Source organism: Solanum verrucosum, unplaced genomic scaffold, assembly GCF_900185275.1.
Source record: "Solanum verrucosum unplaced genomic scaffold, falcon-dt-bn FXZP01000012.1, whole genome shotgun sequence".
Classification (NCBI taxonomy): Eukaryota; Viridiplantae; Streptophyta; class Magnoliopsida; order Solanales; family Solanaceae; genus Solanum; species Solanum verrucosum.
In genome coordinates, this window is record NW_026020063.1 from 3,362,969 (window position 1) to 3,385,074 (window position 22,106).

At 35.7% G+C, this 22,106-nt stretch overlaps 1 protein-coding gene across 2 annotated transcripts; it reads right to left on the reverse strand.

The window, feature by feature from the left end:
• Nucleotides 1–725: 725 nt before the first annotated feature.
• On the reverse strand, nucleotides 726–15,650 carry LOC125823498 (ornithine aminotransferase, mitochondrial-like). Of its 2 annotated transcripts, XM_049502877.1 has the most exons (10): nucleotides 15,341–15,650; nucleotides 7,635–7,743; nucleotides 6,021–6,251; nucleotides 5,423–5,582; nucleotides 5,253–5,308; nucleotides 4,804–4,956; nucleotides 4,596–4,693; nucleotides 3,706–3,786; nucleotides 3,135–3,368; nucleotides 726–1,093 (listed from the first exon to the last, which is right to left on the reverse strand). In XM_049502877.1, exons 1-10 carry the CDS (start codon nucleotides 15,475–15,477, stop codon nucleotides 943–945), a joined length of 1,410 nt encoding a protein of 469 aa, XP_049358834.1. In that variant the 5' UTR covers nucleotides 15,478–15,650; the 3' UTR covers nucleotides 726–942. The 2 variants fall into 2 exon arrangements, with proteins under 2 accessions (XP_049358834.1, XP_049358835.1); XM_049502878.1 differs by lacking the exon at nucleotides 7,635–7,743 and having other exon boundaries at nucleotides 15,341–15,509.
• Between the last annotated feature and the right edge of the window lie 6,456 nt (nucleotides 15,651–22,106).

Below are 22,106 nucleotides of genomic sequence, written 5' to 3' on the forward strand. Positions count from 1 at the left end.
AAATTAACAAAAAGATTACATGTGAACTTTTTGCAAACAAAATTTGCATAAATAACTTTACAACATACGTACAAATCAATATTTGGAAAATGTATATTAATGATTAGGCTAAGATTAATGAGTACGCAAACAAAAGATCAGTCTGCACACATATGAAAATTAAAAATGTCAACAGAATATATTTCAGTATTTGGGGTATAATAGGCAGATACATAAGAAGATACTAACAATGATCAATTGTCACAACTAATAAAAAATTATAAAATTTGAAGTAAACATATTCCTTATACAACAAATAAGTGGTTCGTATTTAAGAATCCACATTTTCATAAAAATTTTATAAAGACTATTTTCATTCGACAATAATTTTTTAAAAATATGTATGTATCAGTAAACAAAAGTAGGCTACAATTTCTTGACAAAACAAATAAACTAAGACCGATAATATTTGTAACCATAGACAATGTTGGGCTCATATAAACTATGTTATTGAAAGGTCTAAAATTAATTAAGTTAATTAAATTAATATTGTATGTCCAAACACTACTTTATATACAGAGAGAGAGAGAGAGAGAGAGAGAGAGAGAGAGAGAGAGAGAGAGAGAGAGAGAGAGAGTAAAAAAAGGTAATACCAACTTATGTGTTTTACAACTTCATACAATACCAGTTATCGCAGTAAACTTTGATTAGCAATATAAATAAGAGCTAAGATGACAAGGTACTCAAAGAAGAGACAACTTTATTTGCATTTCTTGGTATCCAAGAACTCACATATATTAGTTCGGTTCTGATTTCTATCATAAATCAGATATATGTAGTATTGCAATGACACTTCCTACGATGTCGTAAAGATGAGTATATGGATTGATATGAAACGTATAGTGTGGAAAAAGAAGGCAGGGCGTACTGCTATCTATGGAAGCTACCTCTAGTTTAAATATCTTATGAAGAGCCATATAAGTCACGGCCACACCGGTCACATACATTGGAGGTAGCATGGGAGACTCTTGCTGGCTTCTCTTTCTGCATCTTTGGTAGATCATGTACTAAAACATCATGCAGGGCATTAGAGCCTTCTTGAAGCTCCTCCAAACTGTGAATACAGCAAAAACAGAATTGAGTCACACATATATCAGGTTGTAGTGAGAACAAAAACTCTAAGATTTACATCTTAAGATTGACTTAATGAACCGAGCCTACTTGCTATCTTCCTACAGGAATATCCCCTTGTCTATTTAGATGTTCTGCTTACCCTATCCATAGAAAAGAGGACCAGCTATTTGAAGATATTTGGGAATTGAATGAGGGGTAAAATAGTGAGATAGACTGAAATGGAAAAGAAGTGATGACGTTGAACTTGTGGTTCCTCGACCACAGTAAAAGATTGCAGTGCCAAGACAAAACAAATGGTTACAAATGCATTGCTTCTCTATGTTTCTTGATCATTTTTCCACAATGGCTTACCTTGCTATGCTCTTCGAGGTAATTTAAAATTTGAAACCAATTAAAACACACAACAGCACTTCAGTGGCATCAAAAACAGCAAGTAAGCTAAGTTAGATAGAGATCCTAAAACTAAGTCATATAAGAAGAGATTCAGAAAGGCACGAACGTGTAACACATATTAGTAAGTGTTGAGAGTTTGGCAATAAAGATGCATTAAATCTAGACAAAAAAAATTAATAAATGCCAAGTGGATGATAATAATTTTCAAATGGGGAACATTTGCGTAGTGATTTCCTGTTCACTAAGTGATGGGGATAGCTAAAGTCAACCCAAACTTCATAGATGTCTGAATTTGAATTTGTATAGTAGAAAATCAAATGAACTTCTGGGTTCTCTACATAGAAAAGGCATAAAGAGTAACATTTTGAAACTTACGGCATAAAATCTTCTTACAACAGTACAGATATGACAATCCATTTGCAACAACCACTAACGAGAAAAAAAAAAAAAGGCTACATCATGCAGAAAGTTGTGAGAGGAGCAACGAGTGATTAGTACTGCTGTTATGTACAGCTGTGACGTTCCATTAAGGGGTGAAACTAAAACAGCATATCTCAACTGAATTGGGAACAAATATTGTGAACTTGACAACAATAGGAGCAACTACTACATGACTCTGCAGTACATCCGAACATATTTTTGTGGCCTCGTAGTTACATTATTCTATTTTTACTTACCTGAAAAAGCATACATAGTGTAGTTTCCCTCCATTACTAGTGTAATCACATCATCTTGTAACTACCTTATTAAAACAGAATATTTCAAAATATTCCAAATGAGTGAAAAACCATCATAACTACCACCATCTTGTCGTACCACCTCCATAAAAAACCTTCACAGAATATAATACTTCAAAATTTTCCAAATGTGGAGAGTAAAATTATTAATTACAACCAGTGTTAGCAAGCCAATAGCACAATATTCTACAAACACCCGCAAGGACATTAGAAAGAGTTAGGAGCTACTTCCATATAATGTAGCTGTTAGAATGGGTAAAAGCATTGGTTGGGAATGGATTAGTAGTCTCTTTATATGGACTTGGACAATCCTCCTCTCATGATCTAGTTTTTGGGGTTGGGTTAGGCCCAATCTTTACATGGTATCAGAGTCAGGTCTATCCTCGCTTGGGCTTTCGGTCCACACTCCTGTTGAGCTTGGGCATGAAGGGGGGGTGTTAGACTGGGTTAAAGTCCCGCATTGGTTGGGGAATGGATTGGTGGTCTCTTTTTATGGACTTGGGCAATCCTCCCCTCATGAGCTAACTTTTGGGGTAGAGTTAGGCCTAGGTGTCATATCTTTACAGTAGCTAGCTCCAACTCAGTGAAATTGGGAGAAATTTCTACCTTCTCCTCCAACAAAAAGGAATGGTGAAAAGAATGATTAACTATGTAGAGACACTATAAAAGATAATTGAAGCGGGAATATTGAAGGTGAAGAAAATTTGTCTACAAGTTATAGCCAGAATCATTCTCCTACCGTAAAAAGAAAAGGAAAGAGAGAATTAATTATTCTACTGATTCTCAGATGATCACTAGCTAGGTTCATCTTCTCACAAGAAATGGTATTCAGATCTCCACTAAAAAGGGGTAAAATTAAGCAACTATAAGATTTAAGAAAAAAAGGCATACCTCATTGACAGCGGGGGCGTCAAGCGTATTATAGAATCATGAGTTGGCTTAGCAAGAATGCCTCTCTCCTTCAGTTTCATACATATATCATAAGCTGTCACAGGTAATAAGGATTTGCTATTAAGCTCCACAGCATTGAATAGGCCTTTCCCTCGAACTTCCTTTATGAAATGAGGAAATTGCCGCTGAATCTTTATCAGCTGATGTCTAAGTTGTTCTCCCATTTGAGCAGATCTATTATCAAAGATACCATTTGTACAGATTGTGATATCAAAAGTTGCTCATTATCAAGAAATGTGAATGCAGGATCTAACAGGTGATTAATATAAAAGAGATTTATGAAAAGACCACAAAACTACTATCAATGTAACCCAGAATTATAACTGTAGCCCACTTACGAGCAGAGGAATTATTCCTCGTATGGTGAGCATTTCATGTTAAATATCTTAAGTTTGATGTGATTTCTGAAACATCCCTACCCTTCCCCACAACATCCTACCCTATGGGCAGGGACAGATCAGTGTACAATATATGCAACAAAACATCTGGTGTGAAGCAAGGAATTTGATACCTCTCTGCAAGTCCTTCATCTCTAATCACATCTAAAGATGCAATTGCAACTGCACTGGCCAATGGATTCCCCCCAAAAGTGCTATTGTGTTTGAAAAGAAAAAAGATACGTATCATGAAACAGAGACAAACTAATGTAAAGAAATAGAAAACACACACATAGTCATGGCTGCAGTGAACTGTGGTAGGGGTATAGCAAGTTCAAAACCTCTGTTATAAGCCCAATTCAAATCAACTTAAAATCACAAGGGTAAACCTCACACAGAGCAGGAGTTCAAATTTAACATACTTTTTCTTCAAATACATCTACTGAATAGTAGAACCGGAACATAATATGGTTTTAGTTTGTAAAATCTTTTCACCTCAAAATCGGAGCCATTGGAAGGTCAAAGCTGGTAGTCCACATTGCTAGCTGGTGTTTTGACTAGCTATGATTACTAGTATAACTATATAGGAAAGAAACTGGACATCAATGCTGAAAAGAATTAGAATAAAATCTTTGTCATGTTCTACAATGAAGAAGAATTACAAGCAATTGTTACCCTGATAGCCTTGATCCTTGACTAAACTATCACTAATCCTACTCCTTCAGGTTCTAGTATCTTTTCCATTCTTTTATCCCCTTTACAAATCATTAAAGCACCATAAAGTGTTGATTTTAAAGAATTTTTATCCATTAACATGCACACCATCATTTCATTAATTTTTGAGCAACATGCAAGGCATCATTTATATATACAAAAAAAAAAAACACTGTGTAAGTCAAATAACTTGAGAAATATGGAACCCATAACTTGCTCTTTCCAAAGCAACAAACTCTATCTAAAATCAACTGCAAGTCAAATAAATTAACAAACAGTTACGAGAACTTCTCATTTAGCAATTTGCAACCTTCCATGCTCTCCAGCCTGAATGCAAAGCATAACATCTTTATCTGCAAGCACAGCACTCACAGGCAAGACTCCACCACCTAATGCTTTTCCCAATATCTGCACAGCACATTTTTAAAATTTAGGAGCATGACCACAAAGACTCAAGCGAGTACCATATGTTCAAACAAATTTAATTGTCTTCTTATAAGAACTAATAACTATCTTACAACAACATCTGGACGAACTTCTTCCCAATCACAAGCCAGCAATCGACCAGAGCGTGCCAAGCCACTTTGTATTTCATCAGCAATCATCAAAATATTGTACTTTGAGCAAAGATCTCTAACGGCCTTCAGGTAACCTTCCGGGGGAATTATAACCTGCAGAGGAAGGGAAATATTGTGTGGTAACATAATAAGCACAGATAATTTTTCCATCCGGACAAGTGACAATAACCTCAGTGACAATATCTTCCTGCATGCACTGCCCTTTCCAGGTGGTATGAGCAAAAGATTAAAAAATAAATGGCCATGGAAAAGACTGAAAATACCAGGCTGAGGTCGGTAGCTCACACTCCAAGCAAATATTTGTAAATTTCTTGTTATAACAAATTAGATATGATGATAGACACACTATATATTTCTATATGGTCATTTCGGTTGAAGAATACACATACCCCAGCCTCTCCTTGAATTGGTTCAAACAAAAAGCCAGCTATCTGATCTCCTTTTTCTGAAAACCATAAAAGAGTGAAAAATAATGAGCTCCAACTACTATGTCTGCAATTAGGAAGAATGTATTTGACTACCATTACTTTGCCAAGATAGATCCATCACCTTTACGTACCTTTGAATAATTTTTCAAGGGTAACAGAATCTCCAAAATCGACTTTAAGTTGCCCAGGTAATAGGGGCCAAAAACCACGAGTAGCTTCATTGTCACAACTCATGGAGATTGCAGCCAACGTCCGACCATGGAAGCAGCCACAGCATGAGACAATGAGAGCCTGCAAATGACAAAAATAATATATCAGAAAAGTCTAGACAGACATCCAGGTCAATCTTAGTAAAGAGGATATGGCCTTTCATGGTGTCGTTACGAAACTTTGAGGTGGAGTTCAATTATGTATGACTGGAAACTTAGAGTTGACTTGAATTTCAAAGTAGGAATACACACACAAAACTGGATGCAGCAGGTTCAGGATTCAACTTTTCGTAACATTTACATAACAACCAGAAACTTTTGTAAGACTCCGAATAACTTAATAGGGGAAAGGAAATTGTTTTTCACATATGTATTTTAAGAGATCTATCTCTAACTTAATTTGCTACCCATGTAATTAGGAAAACTGTTAAAGTTTGACTTCCTGACAAAAACCGAATGCATGAAGTAGTAAGGTATATTTTCCTCTCAAAAAGAAAGTAGTAAGGTATATTTTCTTTACCTCATTTTTCGGTATTCTCTTCTTCATGTAACCCCATTTCCTTGCCAGCTTAAGAGCTGTTTCTACCCCTTCTGCACCAGTGTTCATAGGTAGCAGCATATCATATCCAAACATGCTGGTTATACGTTCTGCAAATACTGGAAACCTATTGTTATAGAAGGCACGAGAACTGAGAGTGAGCATTTGAGCCTGTTCTGCTAATACTTTCATGATCTTTGGATGACAATGTCCCTGAAAATAAAATTGAACTTTAATTCAGTATGAAAATCTTACATAGTACTTCTCTATTTTAATCTGTGACCTGAAAATATTTCATACACTTGTCAAAATATAATCCTCCACTTCTGCAATATTTCAAGAATATAAATCCATTTAGTAATTGAAAACTAAACCATTGTGTAATGAATACTTTATCAAAGTAACATTTTGATACTATAACAATTAACAAATATTAGATCAAGTCAAATTGCATTTTCAACCTCTGTGCTTAGATGAAAGGGGTGTGGAAAATGAGTATCACCAAAGGTAGCTTTCTTTAGATAATCTAAAGAGGATGATCACTTCATTACTTCTGTCAAATGTGTGCAAGAACGTAGGAAACAACCGTAAACCTACTTTTCCATTGTGATACAGCTATGGAGATGTAGAAAATGTCTATGGAAGCTTTTGAAATGCAAAGAGTGATGTCTAGAGAAGTCCATTAATGCTTACATGTGGAGGGTCTGTAGAGACCCAAAGGCATTCAGGAAAATGCAGTACAATTGCCTCATTTGCATGATAAGGAAAAGTAGAAAGAGATATACAGGAGGTGTCTTGAAGTACAAGCTAGTGCCTTGTGTATAGGGTAAATTATAGTTCTTTGAGCATTTATTTTTCTGGTGCATACAGAGAAATATGAATGTTAGACACGCTTATGAAATTCTGGAAGCTCTGAAGCCTGATTTTTGAAAACCTTACATTTAGTACCCTATTTGTGTGGTTACAACTATTTGAGAAAGGTATTAGTTAACGACAAATGAACCTGATAAAGTGTAAATGTTATCAACTACTTTACTAGTTTCTTTTAGTAAGACAAGTTGACTGCTTTATCTCTGTGCCAAGACAATAATGTCAAATTTATTAGGTGGAGTAAATCATTGGTAATGTGAACCTAACAAAGTGGATACATGAAACTAAGAGTCCCGAAGAGCATTCCTACACTATCGTGAGGACATAAAATGTACATCTTGGTTGGTAATATGAACCTGACAAAGCGGATAAATAAAACCAAGTGCCCTGAACTGCATGTCCTATACTGTCGTGAGTATATAAAATGTACATCCTAGTTGGTAATATGAAACCTAACAAAGCAGATAAATGAAACCAAGAGCCCTGAACTGCACCATCCTACAAAGTAGTGAGTGTATAAAATGTACATCCTGGTGACATAGCATTGGAAGAATGGACACTACACTTCCCTTCAACTTTTCGAATGAATAACAGGATCTATGGGAGTTGTGCAAGTGTATGCTAGAAGACCGATAAAGAATAGTACAAAGTTGACTCTACCTACTTTAGGAAATAGTCAAAAACAAATACCAAGGTGTTCCAATAATTGTTCTTCTCTCTTTTTACCTGATTGACAGCAGAATAAGCTGAGAGGAAATCAAGATATTTTTTCCCTTCTGGATCCCAGACAGATGAACCCTTAGCTTTAGAAAAAACGATAGGAATCGGATGGTAACTGCAATTCAGTCAAAAGAATCAGTATTTCCAACGCTATACCACCCATATAAGTTCTATTTTTTTCATTAAATAACAAAAGAATTAACATGCTTGAGCTGTCACATTCGAAAACATTCACAAGAAAGAATATTTTTTCAAATATTAGCTGCAAAACTTGTGCTACTTCCATAAAGTGCTAATCATAGTCTACACACCTCCTGAGCAACAAAACTACACAGTTGCTCCAGATATGCCTCATCTTCAAGATCCTCATGAAGAAAAACATTTTTAATATCCAATTGGTAAAGAGGCCAATGGCGAACAACAACCATGGATAAGAAGTTATGGACTGAAGCAATCTTAGCCACAGACAAGCCTTTCGACAGTCAAAATTTGTCCGTCAGGGCCAACCTTCACGGTATATACCCAACGACAATCAACTGGAGTTAAAGGAACAAGCTCTCAAGTACCACTAGAGTGTAAAGCAAACATATCCCCAATCATAGCTTGTTGCCAGCTTAGATGACAAAGAGCTTCACCTTAGGAATGGAAACAGATGATAGAGGAACGACCTCCCAAGTACCACTGGAGTGTAAGGCAGACACCTCCTCAATCATAGCTTGATGAGAAAGAGTTTCAAGTGTAGTCTTAGGGATGAAAACAGATAATAGTGATGAAACAAAGGCAGTATGGGCTAGTGACAAATGATGATAGCTCAAACAAGTATATTTAGGTAGAGGGTTATGAATAAAACAAATACATTTTCCGGTGGCAATGAAAGAACTTTGTGTAGACAAATCCGCAACCAGTAGGTAATGACTGCTCATCTGGACCAAATAAGGAGCATGGATGATGATGATAAGTCGATAGTGGTGGAGGTGGAGTTGAAAAAGAAGGAATTGTAGAAGGTGAAGGGGAAGGGTGGAAGGATCAACTATGACAGGATCCCCAAAAAATGGAACTAGTAGAATCTCAAAGATGCCCAGATGTTCAGCAAAACAAAATGTGAAGTATGTCTGACCTTCAAAGAAAGTAACATCAACTAACATAAGGTATCATTGGAGGTCAGGTGAGAACTATCGAATCCCTTTTGTAACCTTGAATAACCGAGAAAGACACACTTAAGAGCACGAGGAGCCAATTTGTGTTATCCTAGGGTGAGGATATGGACAAAGCATGTCCTCCCAAAGACACGTGGTGGAAGAGAAAACAAGGTCGATTAAGAAAACAAAATAGAGTGTGGAATCTAATTTTGAATAAGGCATAGAGTTAATCAGATAACACGATGCAAGTACTACATCCCAAAAAACGCAATGGAACATTTACTTGTATGAGTAGGTACATGCAGTCTCAACAATATACCTATTTTTCCTTTTTGCGACCCCATTTTATTCTGCAATGTAAGGACAAGATGCCCGACGGAGAAGAATACCATGGGAAGACATAAATTGTTGAATTTGAGATGACAAACATTCACGTGCATTATCATTGCGAAAAGTGCAACTAGAAACACCTAATTGATCTTGTATTTCCACACAAAAAAGTATAAGTATGATGAAAAATTCATAACGATCTTTCAATAAGAAAATCTAAGTACACTTGCAGTAACCATCAATGAAACTAACAAAATACTTAAAACCCAACGTGGAACTAACTCTACTAGGACCCCAAAATATAAAAATGAACTAAATGAAGAAAAGACTATGCACAACTCTTGAGACTACATGGAAAATTAGTTTGGGTGTGCTTCCCAATTGACACAACTCACAGTCTAATTTAGACAATTTTAACAAGCTAAGTACCCATCTTTTGATGTTCGGATAAACTATGGTGTCTCAATTGTTTGTGGATCAAATCTGGAGAGCCAGATACCAAACATATTGTAGTGGGTCTGGGAGGGTTAAGATAATAAAGTCCATCAGATTCACGTCCTTAGCCAATCATCCTTTATGTACCAAGGTCATGTACAAGAAAGAAGTCACTAAAGAATGAGACAACAATTTAAGGCTTTAGCCAAATGACAGATTGACACAAGGCTAAAGGGACAACCGGGGACAAAAAGAACATTATTCAGAGCCAAGGAAGGTAAGCGATTGGCTTGACTGGCTCTATTTGTCATGGTCTACGAATCATTAGCTAATATAACAGTAGGGACGGACCAAGGATAAATAATATTAGACAATAACGATTTGTTACTAGAAATGTATTCAGAAGTGCCTGAATACATGGCCCATTGACCAAGTGTGATGGACTGTGAGATACAAGCAGCAAGATTACAGGTTTGAGCAACGAAAGCTATTAATGGAGATATATACTTACTCGCTACTCACTTGATACCACCGAAAGTCATCGTATTCTACCTTAGATAAGAGAAAAGTGGATTGATTGGATTACAAGTGGATTCAGACTAAGCAACAATGAGTATTCTTTTCTCTTTTAATTGAAATAGGTAACTTTACAACATGAGTGTTCTTTAATTTACCATGTAGAGAGTAGTACACATCACGGACATATCAATTTGTTACAATGGCTACACCTTGATTGATGTTTCCCAGACCAAGCTCCAGGTCGATTTTCAGGCTGAGATGCTAGAACAGAAAAGTCTGCGGGTGTTACCAAATGACTAGACAACAAAGGTGGTGCAATCAGACATGGAAATCGAGCAAACAAGTCATCCACAACATGATTAGTGGGGCTAGCCAAAATTAGATCTCGTATGGAGTCAAGATTAAATGGAAATCCAGCAAGTGTAACAACTAAAAAACACTTCTCACGTTGCTTCAATTGTTTTAAACACTTCATTAGTGGGCATTAGCTCATTAAATTCTTGTATAACTACCTAAACATATCCAAGATTAGTAGACATATCTGAATCATGTTTTAAGGTTACTCAACCAAGAAATTACATTATAAAAGCGAAAGATGTCATTTGTTTACAGCCCACGAGCTTCATCTCAAATTAAGAAGAAAATTTGGAATGGTCGGGACAACGACATTGATTTCGAATCTCTAGATTTCCAATCAACCTTCCCCCATTCGCCCTTATCTTTTTCATCAATGTCTTTAGCCTGCTTAACCAAGTTACCTTGACACATTGTCCCTTGCACCATAACTGAACAGAGGAAGACCAAGATAAGTTGTTTGCACTACCTATCAAGGGTTATGTGGTGATCGAGTGATTTGGGATGCTGGAAACCATATGTTTAGAACCACATATATCTTAACCGAGTGACATTTTCTTAAAGCAATTGCCGAAAGATAGACTTCCCTCACTGAAGGTGGTTGGAAAATAGTATAGCAGTATATATCCGCTCGGAATCACTAGGCGACCCTACTGGATAAAAAATCATCAAAAAATCACCGAAAACTACAAAAACTAGGTAGTCTCCGCAAAAAATCGATAGATTTGATTGCCAGAAAGTGATTGAAACTAGGTGAAATTTGAATGCATAGTGTCGGAAAAAAAAGGTAATCATATCTAGAAAAAGAGTCTAACCAGAAAGTGGCCTAAATTGTGCTCATGGACCAATGTGCAGACAAATCTCATTGAATTCTGCCCTGATCTTATCAGTGTGTGGGGCGTCAGATGTAGACGGAGCAGTGTTATCAAAAGCAAAAAGGGTAAAAAAAGATCTAAGGTTCGTTCGGGCTTTAAGCGCAAATAGAGTGTGAGCTTTAATAAAAGAGGTGCAAGGGGAGAAAAATACAAATGTACAATTTAGTCCAAGACTAATAATTATAAACATGAATGACAAATATATGAACAAAGAATTTGAGAAGAAATTTTTTTTTTTTTTGAAAATGGTAACGATGTATTATATCACAAAAGTACATGGGTTGTACTCAAACCTTATATACAGATGCACTCTAGACACTCCTACTCTATTTCTATATTGAGTCTAAACCATCAACTATAGAGGCAGTGTCATTTGAGTATAATTGATTACACCAAAAACATAACAACAAAATGCAGTTTAGTTTAACATCCTGCACACTATTTTCTATGCCTTCAAAACATCTGGAATTCCTTTCTTTCCAGATTGCCCACCATATTGAAGCAGGGATAATTCTCCATCTAGTTTTGTCTTTTGCAAGGGCACCTGCCTCCTCCCAGTTGTACAATGCCTCAGTAACTCTCCTAGGCATAGTCCAGGATATGCCTTTTAAGACTCAAGAAAATCCTCCAAAGCTGCCGAGTGTATTTGCAGTGTAGAAATAGATGGTTTACAGTTTCTAAGGTTTCCCCACATAGGAAACACCTAGAGAATAAGGTTATCCCCCTTTTCATTACATTATCCTGAGTCAGGGCAGCTTCCTTAGCTAGCAGCCAAATAAAGCATGAGACTTTGTGTGGGATTCTACACTTCCATATTTGTTTCCAGGGCCAGATGGGACTCTGCTGGCTTGATTGATCCATCAGCCTGTAAGCTGAATGCACTTTGAACTCTCCTTTATTGTTGCCTTTCTACCAAAGCATATCCTCATATGCTTGCAGTCCAGTAAAGTTTCCAACCAAGTTGAGGAATTCTGCCAACCTCATCACTTCCCAGTCATTTGGTTCTCTCCTGAAGATGAAATTCCACCCTTGTGGTGTCCATAGTTCTGCAGTAGTTCTTTGTTGGAACATTGCCAGATTGTAAATATCAGGAAAAAGAGTTTCCAGGTTACTTTTCTCATGCCATTCATCCTTCCAGAATTTGATCTTGTTCCCATTCCCCACTTTCATCTTGAATTTGGGTTTAACTTCCTCCCATAATGCTCTTATGGACCTCCATAAACTGATCCCATAAGGTGTGGTCACAATCTTAGTCATCCAACTATCTTCATTCTCATATTTGGCACCTATCACTCTTCTCCAAAGTGTTTGGTTTTCATTTGAGTATTTGCACAACCACTTCATTAAGAGTGCTTTGCCATGTAGCTCCATATTCTTTATTCCCAGACCACCATTCTTCGTTCCAGTTGTCACTGCATTCCATTTAACTAGATGAAAGCCTCTATTCTCTTTGTTTCCTTGCCACAAGAACTTCCTTCTTATGTTGTCTAGTCTTTTAGTGATCCCTGGTGGGATGGGGAGTAGAGACAGCATGTAAGTTGGGAGAGCATCCAGGACTGAGTTAATGTGGGTCAGTCTGCCCCCTCTTGACAAGTACTGAGTTTTCCATCTGGCCAGCTTCTTCTCACACTTCTCTATCACACCATTCCAAATTTTTAAGGACTTGGATTTTGCTCCCAATGGCATACCCAAATATGTTGTAGGTAGAGTACCTACTTCACCCCCTAGAATTGAAGCTAACAAGTCTATGTTGTTGACCTCATTGATAGTATACATAGAACTTTTAATCCAATTAATGTGCAACCCGGATACCCCTTCAAACAGCACCAGGATCACCCTTAAGTATTTCAGTTGGTCTTCCTCAGCTCCACAAAAAATCAGTGTATCATCTGCATACTTTTATCAATTGTTAAAAGTCGCCTCTTGAGAAGAGGCTCGTTGGCAAGGAAAAGTATGTCTTAGAACCTTGATGACGACACTAAAGCACACATTAAGGAAGGAAAGACGCTCAATATGTTTTGAGCCTCACTTCAAGGCTTAAGCACTCCTTTGACAACACTGCGACAGAGATGGCCGGATTAGCTCTCACCGTATCCAATTCTCATGGTGGGTGTTGGTTTGATTTCAACACTTATGGATACGAGATTCTCTTTAAACAAACGTGAGTTTGCCGAAAAAAATCTTCAATTCCGAAATTTTCTCTTCCTCTATGTTGTTGACCTTTACAGGGCTCTGATACCATGTGAACGGAAGAGAAAATGAGAGGCACTCAATTTGATCATTCCCTCAAGCTATTGAGGTTTAAATAACAATGTTTGCATGTCCTAAAAAGAAAGGAAATCAATACCTAATTACAATAGGAGTAAATTAAGCTACCTACTATATTTACATATATTCTAGATTTTTTACAAGTATTCTAACCATCCCTAGTTTGCTCGTTTGTATACGTGTTGATATAGTGAATAAGTCCTCTCCACCATGGACATGGGTTTCTTATCGACCAAACCGCATAAATTGTGCACCTCTTTTATTTGCATTAGTTACCATCATTATTGACTTACTTATTTAAGTACACACTACCCAAATTCCTGATCCTAACAAAAGCAAACATTTGTACCTGCTACATCAGAACACATAAATGAGTCGATCCAAAAGATAAGTCGTTCGGAAGCCACATGAATCCTACATCCAAATATTGCATGAGACAAAGCAGACATTTCCCATAGTTCAACTTTCTTACAAGGATCCGTTTGACTAAGTTCTAGTCATGGAAGCACTCCTAGATGGAAAAGCCATTTGCAAGAAAGGAGCAAGAAATCTGGGATATGATCACTCATTAAGTGCACAATTAATAGGACATCCTTCTCCCACTAAAAGCACGAGCAGTTGACCACAAAGTTAATGCATCTTACTTTTTTGCTTTTCACTACAGCAGATAGCCTCCTATAATAAATCTCATTGAAAATATCAGCAGCAGTATGACTGCGTAATAAGAACAAACCACTTATATGTTGTCAACCCCTTGGTGTCCTAATTTCCCTATCCCTGAATAGAGAGGTGATGGACCGGATGGGATCACTCGAAATCTTTCTCATCTCCAGTTACAAGATCCAAGCCATTAAGATTTTGTGAAATCTCACAATTCAACAAGGCCTTAGCTTCACAGAACTAAGAACTCAGTCCAAGAAGCATTGCTATACTTCATTCTTCTTCTTTATGAATAGCCCACTCCTAATGAAACTCACTCCGGCGGCATGTTGGTCAATGTAGAAGTGCACTGAAGCACACTAGGATTAAGATAATTAATTCTTTGTGCCTGTGAATTAAATGCCTTAAAGTTCGACAAAATGACTACTGATCTACTAGCTTGCATTAGTACTTGCAGTTTGGCAACTTCTACTATACCTATCCATGGTAAGTAGCACTTCAAGGACTTGGGAGTACCTATTGACTGATGACTGTGCCGTACATTAGACTAAGCTCAGAATTACAGGACATACACAATTGATGCATTAGGAATGTGAAGCACCTATAACAATATATGCAAGATGCAGAAGGGAACAACAATGACAAATAAACATTAAATAACTTCCCTATCCCAACTAAAACACACTCTACAGGATGTTAAACAGGGACAAACACCAAAATCAACTCTTAAGAAGAGTGACAGAGCTACAGTTCCGTTAACCTGTTCCGGTAGTTTTTGGCCCAAACTCATTTGTGTTAAGAAATTCAGTAAATACATATAAACAATTTATGCACAACCCAGTAAATTGGCTTCTCTAGAAAATACACAAGCCATAAGCTCAAAATTTTAGCTCAAACTATGCTTAAGAACCTTAAAACGAAAGCTAACTCCAATAGGATGGCAAGCAGAGACTAACGGATGATGTCAAGCATACTTTCATTTCAATCACCTAAATCAGTTTCAATTTGTTTGTCGGGATTTGACTTGACGGTTTAAGAAAGTAAAAGAACACACTCTTACAGAAAACGGATTTGGAAGTTAAAGAAAAAAACCAATAGTGACCAAGATAAGGAAAAAGAACAAACAACTTACTTGTGGGCACTGCACTCGGACTCGAGGTTGATGAGGTTTTGAGAAGGGGAAGATGGGTTGCCTTCAGGAAGAGCACTAAAACTTGGTCTCATGCAATTTCTTCTCAACATACACTGTAAAGGTCTCTTCATCGCCATTGTTAACCAGAATTCAGAAACAAAATACCCCCCTCTCTTCAATGAATTCACACACAAGCTCAAATTATAAACCCAGAAATGCAAAAGACCAAATCAATAAGAATCCAATACTGAACCAAGTACTAATATGAACCCTCTCAGTATACGTGTATATCTTGAATTGTGTTCTGCACCACCCTCTCGATTGCTTCAATTCATCGTTTCCTTCTTTCTTTTGTTTTCTTGCGTCACGTATTCTGCCACTGCAAATTGTAGCTTGTCCAATAATAGATTTTCACTCTACTATTTTGGTATTGTCCTATAATACTTGTTTACTTTACAAGATAAAGAAATTATCCTTATCATTAATTATATATAGTTATTCCTATTATGATTTTTAAAATATTGTATTTATTATATTTAAAGAATGACATAATAAAATTAGTCTTTTATTTATAATCTTTTAAAAAGTGTGTAAAATCAAAAGTGGATAACTATTATTAATAAAGGGAATATTTTTAGTATTATTAAAGGTATTTAAACATCTGTATAGTTAAACTGTTAACTTAAGTTTTGCTCTCAAGTTCAAGATGATCTGATATGAGAGTAACGTAAATTATGTACTTAGTTTCTTAATTATTGATAGTTTTTAAAAAAATATGTTTTATTTGAATAACTAAACTTAGACATATCTTTATAAGAGCATGGAAATCTTAATAAAAAGTCGACATATGTGTTGAAAATATTCGTAAATTTGATGAGAATTTAGATGTGTATTTCACTCATATTGCAAGATCGAGTTTATTGAAATTCAATTAATCAAGTAAAAACAAATATTAAGGCTATTCATATTTTAAAGATTAAACTAATAATTCACGTCAAATTTAAAGGTATTTCTAATATTTTTTATTACTATATTAAATACAACATATTGTATAAACTTATCCTTTTTCACCCTTAAATAATTTCAAATAAAGTATAACTATTAAATAATAAATATTAAAATAAAACTATCACATCACTTGGTGATTTTTTATAAAAATAAATTTGTTCATCCTTATCCAATCGTAATAAAAATAAATTTAAGCAATATACAATTGTAAAAATTGAATGCACAGTTTCCTAAATGGCTCACTATCCGATTCGATGTGCCACGGATATAAACGACCCACTATCGTACGCTCTGAATTCGGCGGACCAACCAATTGATTTTCTTTTAGTCAATTAAAATAAATTAAATATAGTCAAACAGATTTATTTTTTCATATAAAATATATTGACAGGTGTCCGTACTAGTATAAGCACAATTTATGTTATTTATTTTGTCTTAATTTATGATACACATAGAATTTAGAAAATGATAGTCTATATGACCTAGTAATTTACTCTAGATTTGTCTATGAGGGAAATAGGTTGTCTAACGTGTTCCAATATAACAGTAAAAATAATAAAGAACACAATATTTTTACATGAAAAACACCCGGCTCAAAAGGTCTAAAAAATCACGACATGTATCCCTACAGGATTTAACTCCAACTCACTAGATCACTGAGCCTCCACAGAAAATAGATTACAAACTTTGCAACATACGCAACTAACTCTAATTCATTAACTTTAAGTTATGGATTTACATTACAACTCTTGCAATTCTAGGAACTAACTATAATTCCTAACATTCAAGTTATGAATTTAGATTACAACTCTTGTAATCCTAGGATCTAACTCTAAATCCTAAACTTCAGCACAAACATCCCAAGGTATGTGTTCCCAACTCTTCGAGTTATCACAACCTAAGACAACGCTCCTAATTCAGTTTTATAACTCATTGAACTAAGATTACATCAAGACTTTATGACAAAGAAAAACTCCTAACACATAAATTCTGTAAAAAGATCAAGTTATTCGATGTGTTCCTTTTATGTGTTCCTTCGATTCGATGGTAGCACTTGTGAAGTCAATTTTTCAATTATATTTTTGCTCTGTAAGTGCACAAGTATTCTGGACGACTTCACCTCTATTTTAAGCACAATTCTTCATAGAGTTAATGTTCACTTCAAACTCCTTATTGACTTGAACTCTCTTCACTTAGAGTTATACTTCAAGTGAGACTTCTTCTTCAATTCAAACTCCTTGCTTCTTTAGACTCCTTTAAATAAAATCATTGATTCTTTTGTGTTGTAGTCGAACTCCGACGCTTCAATTCAGCAGTAACTTGAAGAGTTCTACTTTAAGTTGTAACACCTCGGACTTGGAAAAGGTTAGAAAGGGTTAACGGGCGTGTCCATAGCCCTAAAACAGAACATTGACCCTTCACTGAAGACGAAACGGCTTGTGAAAGAGATCACGGTCCGTTTAGTGAAGTGGCCCAACCATTTAAGGCTGCTTGGAGAGGAGTCCACCTGGACAGACCCCTAAATGGTCTGTGAAGTCCTGGACGACCTATTTTAGGGAGGCTGCTCAGCCATCCAGGGCTAACCAGGCAAGGGATCTTTTAGACGGTTCCTTATACGGCATGTGGGGCCTTGTACGGACCGTCTAGCCCTCCTTCAAGGTGACTTCGTCAGATTTTAAGTTAAGGTCAACTTCAAACGATCATATCTCTCAATAGATAATGAATTAGGTGGCCCATGATCTATCAAATAAAATGCCATTGAGTCCTCTTTCCAATGCCACCAATTTTGCCTCATTCCGAGTTAGGCGTAAAAAGCTATACCCGTTTTAGTAAGTCCATAGTTGAAGTTTCACGAACTGCTTGACGGCCAGTGAAGTGTTTCACGGACCGTGGAGCTCTAAACTGTTACGACCCAGGGTACCACCTAGATGTAACATGGCGTATAGAACCCTGAAGGACTCCATACAAGCCGTTTAGCTTTCATAACATAAGAAACATAACAATAAGAGTAAAACAATAGTCCAAGTCTAAATCATTTTATAAAATGAAAAGCGGAAGTCTAAACTCATGTCTCATCATAGCCATCTAATACAATCGAATGAAATTGGGTCTAGCCCATACATCATGTTCGAAACGAAATACAAGAAAGAAACTAAGAATATAAAATTTTGTTCTCAAAGCATGAGGACTCACCAAAGCTCGAGAATATTTCAAGTCAACCTCTAGCCACGAAAACCTGAAACCTGACTGTCGGACCCTACATTTGGGGAAAATGTAGGCAAGAATATGCGTTTGTACAAAACAATGTACCAAGTATGATAGCCATGCACAAAACATTTAAACACATGCTAAAAGGGATATTTCATTTCGTAATATGCAATTGACCAAGCTAAACATGATATAAAAGCTTTATAAAACATAAGTCATAAGATCATGGTCAATGCAAGCTAACTTCATCTTTAAAACCTTTGAACTCATATGAGATACTTCTTGAAGTTACCTTAGTTCATTATTACTTGTGGGGAAATTAGCCTTAACCTAAATGAGACCATGTTAGCTATAACATGGAATGCGGTGTCTACCCCACATTGAAAAGAGGTGTTCTACTTGCCTAAGGTAGAACCTTGAACTTCTAGCTTAAGTGGATCCACTAGCTAATCAACCTATGGGGGCACATAGTTTATGGGATAAAGAGATTGCTACTAGAAACCCAGCCTCTACTAACGGGGGATTACTTTGGAAACTCGGCCTCTACTACGGGAGAGCTTCCATCTCACTTTCAATATCCACTCGATGCTTAAGCATAAATTCCCAGGAAATAGTCATTTCTTACTTGACTTCATTACTCATGAAAAGGTGTTCCTTGGACAACCAATCCAAGCTAGTTCATTAGGATAGCTCTTACTCTTGATTCATTTAGGTGAGAAAGCCTTTCAACCTAAGAATCCTTTCTATGTGAGAAAACCTTTCACATCATGCTAGTTATGTGTATATGAGAATGTCCTTTCAACAACACAACAATAACATCATCATTGGTACTTTACTCTCAAAGCACCCTTAAAACATTAGCATAAATCTCATAATTAATGCATAAGTCCATAATTTACCTCTTGAGGTCAAAACCTACTTTCAATCATAAACTCTTAGAAAACATGGGTTAGATATGGATTTCATCATAAATACATGTAAAACTTGTAATACATGCTCAATTTCAGAAAACACTTGCTTTATACTCAAAATCCATATGATTCACAACTTGAAAACATAGGGATTACATGGGTTCATGGGGAGTTCATCATAAAAGCATTGCATTCTAAATTCATGCATAGAAGATCGTAATTCAATCATTTAAAACAATAGAGATAAGTGTCAAAAACACACCTAAACTATCCCTTTTTTTTTAGTTTCATACCTAAACTACTGAGAGTATGAGTTTCATACCTAAACTATTGAGAGTGTGAGTTTCATACCTAAACTATCACTTTTTATTTGAGAAACACACCTCAATGATGTGTGTAATGCACTCTCTCTTTTATTTGAAAAAACCTTGACACATGTCATTCCACATGGATAAAATATTTCACCTTGACAAAAATTAATAATAAACTATTAATATTAATTAACAATTAAAGATTAAAGTAAAAAGAATATTTTTTTTATATAAAAAAATTAAAATTATTTTTCTTACCCCACTCCACCACCTCCTCCACGTACCCCCTACCCCCTACAATCCCCCATCCTTTTAAAAAAAAATCTTTTATAAAATTCATACTTCTACTTCACGCTCCCCCGCAAAAAAAAAAAAACCACCAACCATCCCCCCCCAAAAAAAAAATTGATATTATTTTATTTTAAAAAAAATAAAACTTCTACCCCATCCTATTTAACCCTCCGCTCCTAGTTTTAATTTTTATTTTTCACATTTTTCTCATTTTTTGTTAGATATTTACGTTCATATATTTTTAGAAGAAAAAAATCTACTAGTGTATCGAATATAACATAAATAAAAAAAATTAAAAAGTATTGCGGCAACAAGTAAAAAATATTTTTGATATGTATATATCTAACACAAAATGAGAAAAAAAATTGGAAGCAGAGGTTTAGATGGGGTGGGTAGAATTTTTTTTTTTTTTAAAAATAAAATAATATCTATATTAGTATTTGATGGGGGGAGGAGGAGATGAAGTAAAAAAAAAATTAAATACTTTTATAAAAGAATTTTTAAAAAAAATAAAAATAAAAATTGGCCGGGGTGGGGGTTGGGAGGTTGGGGGGGGGGGCGGTGAGAGGAAGTGATGGAGTGGGGTAAGACAAATATTGTACATTTTATTTTATAGAAGAAATATTATTTTTTTGGATAATAATTTTTTAATTTTTAATTTTAACTAATACTAATAATTTATTTAATTTTGTGAAGGTTGAATGTTTTGTCAATGTGGAGTATGATGTGACAATTTTTTTAAAATAAAAGAGAGTGTATTACACACACAATGATGAGAGTGGTATAAAAGAGAGAAGTGTGTTTCTCAAACTAAAAAGTGATAGTTTAGGTATGAAGCGTGCACTCTCAATAGTTTAGGTATGAAACTAAAAAAAAGGGTATAATTTAGGTGTGTTTTTAACAATTATCTCAAAACAATAATGAAAGGAACCCATACTAATTGAGGAAAACCCTAACTAAATTGGGGAATTCTACCATTTGAAATAGAGGAATTTGGGAACTCCATGAATGAAAGGAATCCATGAATGTAAACTATCATACCTTGACTCCAAATGCTAGCCTTCAATGGAGGAATTGAACCATTAGCTTGAAACCCTATGTGGTTCCTTCTTCTTCTTCTTCAAGTTCTATGGGATTCTATTGTGAAATTGGAAGAATGAAGTAAATGGGGTGAATTTGGGGTTAAAAAGGTTTATAATAGGGGTCCTAAACGTAGACAAAACGACATAGCTTAAGAACTAATTAATTAGGAAAAGACCCAACTGCCTTTTAAAATAACTATCAGCAGTGACCGACGGACCCAGTCGACGGATCGTGATTTGACCTATGGTTTGTCCTGGTGAACCGTTATTTATCATCTAGGACTCAACTTTTGGCCATCGAACCACGGATTGTGGTCTGACCTACGGTCCGTAGGTCTGGCCGTGGTCCTGGGCCTTAGAACTTCCCTCAGGCAGTGCCATCCACAGACCGCACCTACGATCCGTGGTCTCATCCACAGGCTGTGGGTGGCCCTCGTGGCTGGCACCTGTAGTTTTTCAAAATATGGTTTATTCCCTTTTTCGAATATAGGGTGTTACAATATCTCCCCCTTGGGACCATTCGTCTCGAATGAGATTTAAACTGGTTCTAAAAGCTTAAGAGAGGAACTAACAACCCATCCTAACAATGCAATGTGTAGACACGTAATTTTTGACCGAACTTAAGATTTTATACAATTTTAATACATAAATATTATTATTTTAGTAGGTATATATCTCAAATAAATGAATAAAAAGATGTGAAAATTATAACAAATTATATGCTTTCTTTACATTTACATTTTTAATAAAATAAGTTTGTGCATTTAATGTATTTATTAGTTATTATTATTTTAATTAATATTTCAACTTTTAGCTAGTCTAAAGATTAAAAGTATATGTTATGAAAAAGAAGAAAAAAAAGAGTCCTAAAAAATTCGAATTACTTCACCCTTAATCCTAATTACCTTCAAACTCCCATAACTTATTCCTCCTAAAAATCCTCTTCCCATTTATT

Bases quoted from the DNA above. Each gene is read 5' to 3' on its own strand.
- LOC125823498 (XM_049502877.1), bottom strand. From the start codon at position 15,477: ATGGCGATGAAGAGACCTTTACAGTGTATGTTGAGAAGAAATTGCATG. The intron at 6,252-7,634 runs GTAAAAAGAGAG...TTTTATTTTCAG, and splicing joins CTTATTCTGCTGTCAATCAG to GGACATTGTCATCCAAAGAT. The intron at 3,369-3,705 runs GTATCAAATTCC...CTTTGATAATAG, and splicing joins GATGAAGGACTTGCAGAGAG to ATCTGCTCAAATGGGAGAAC.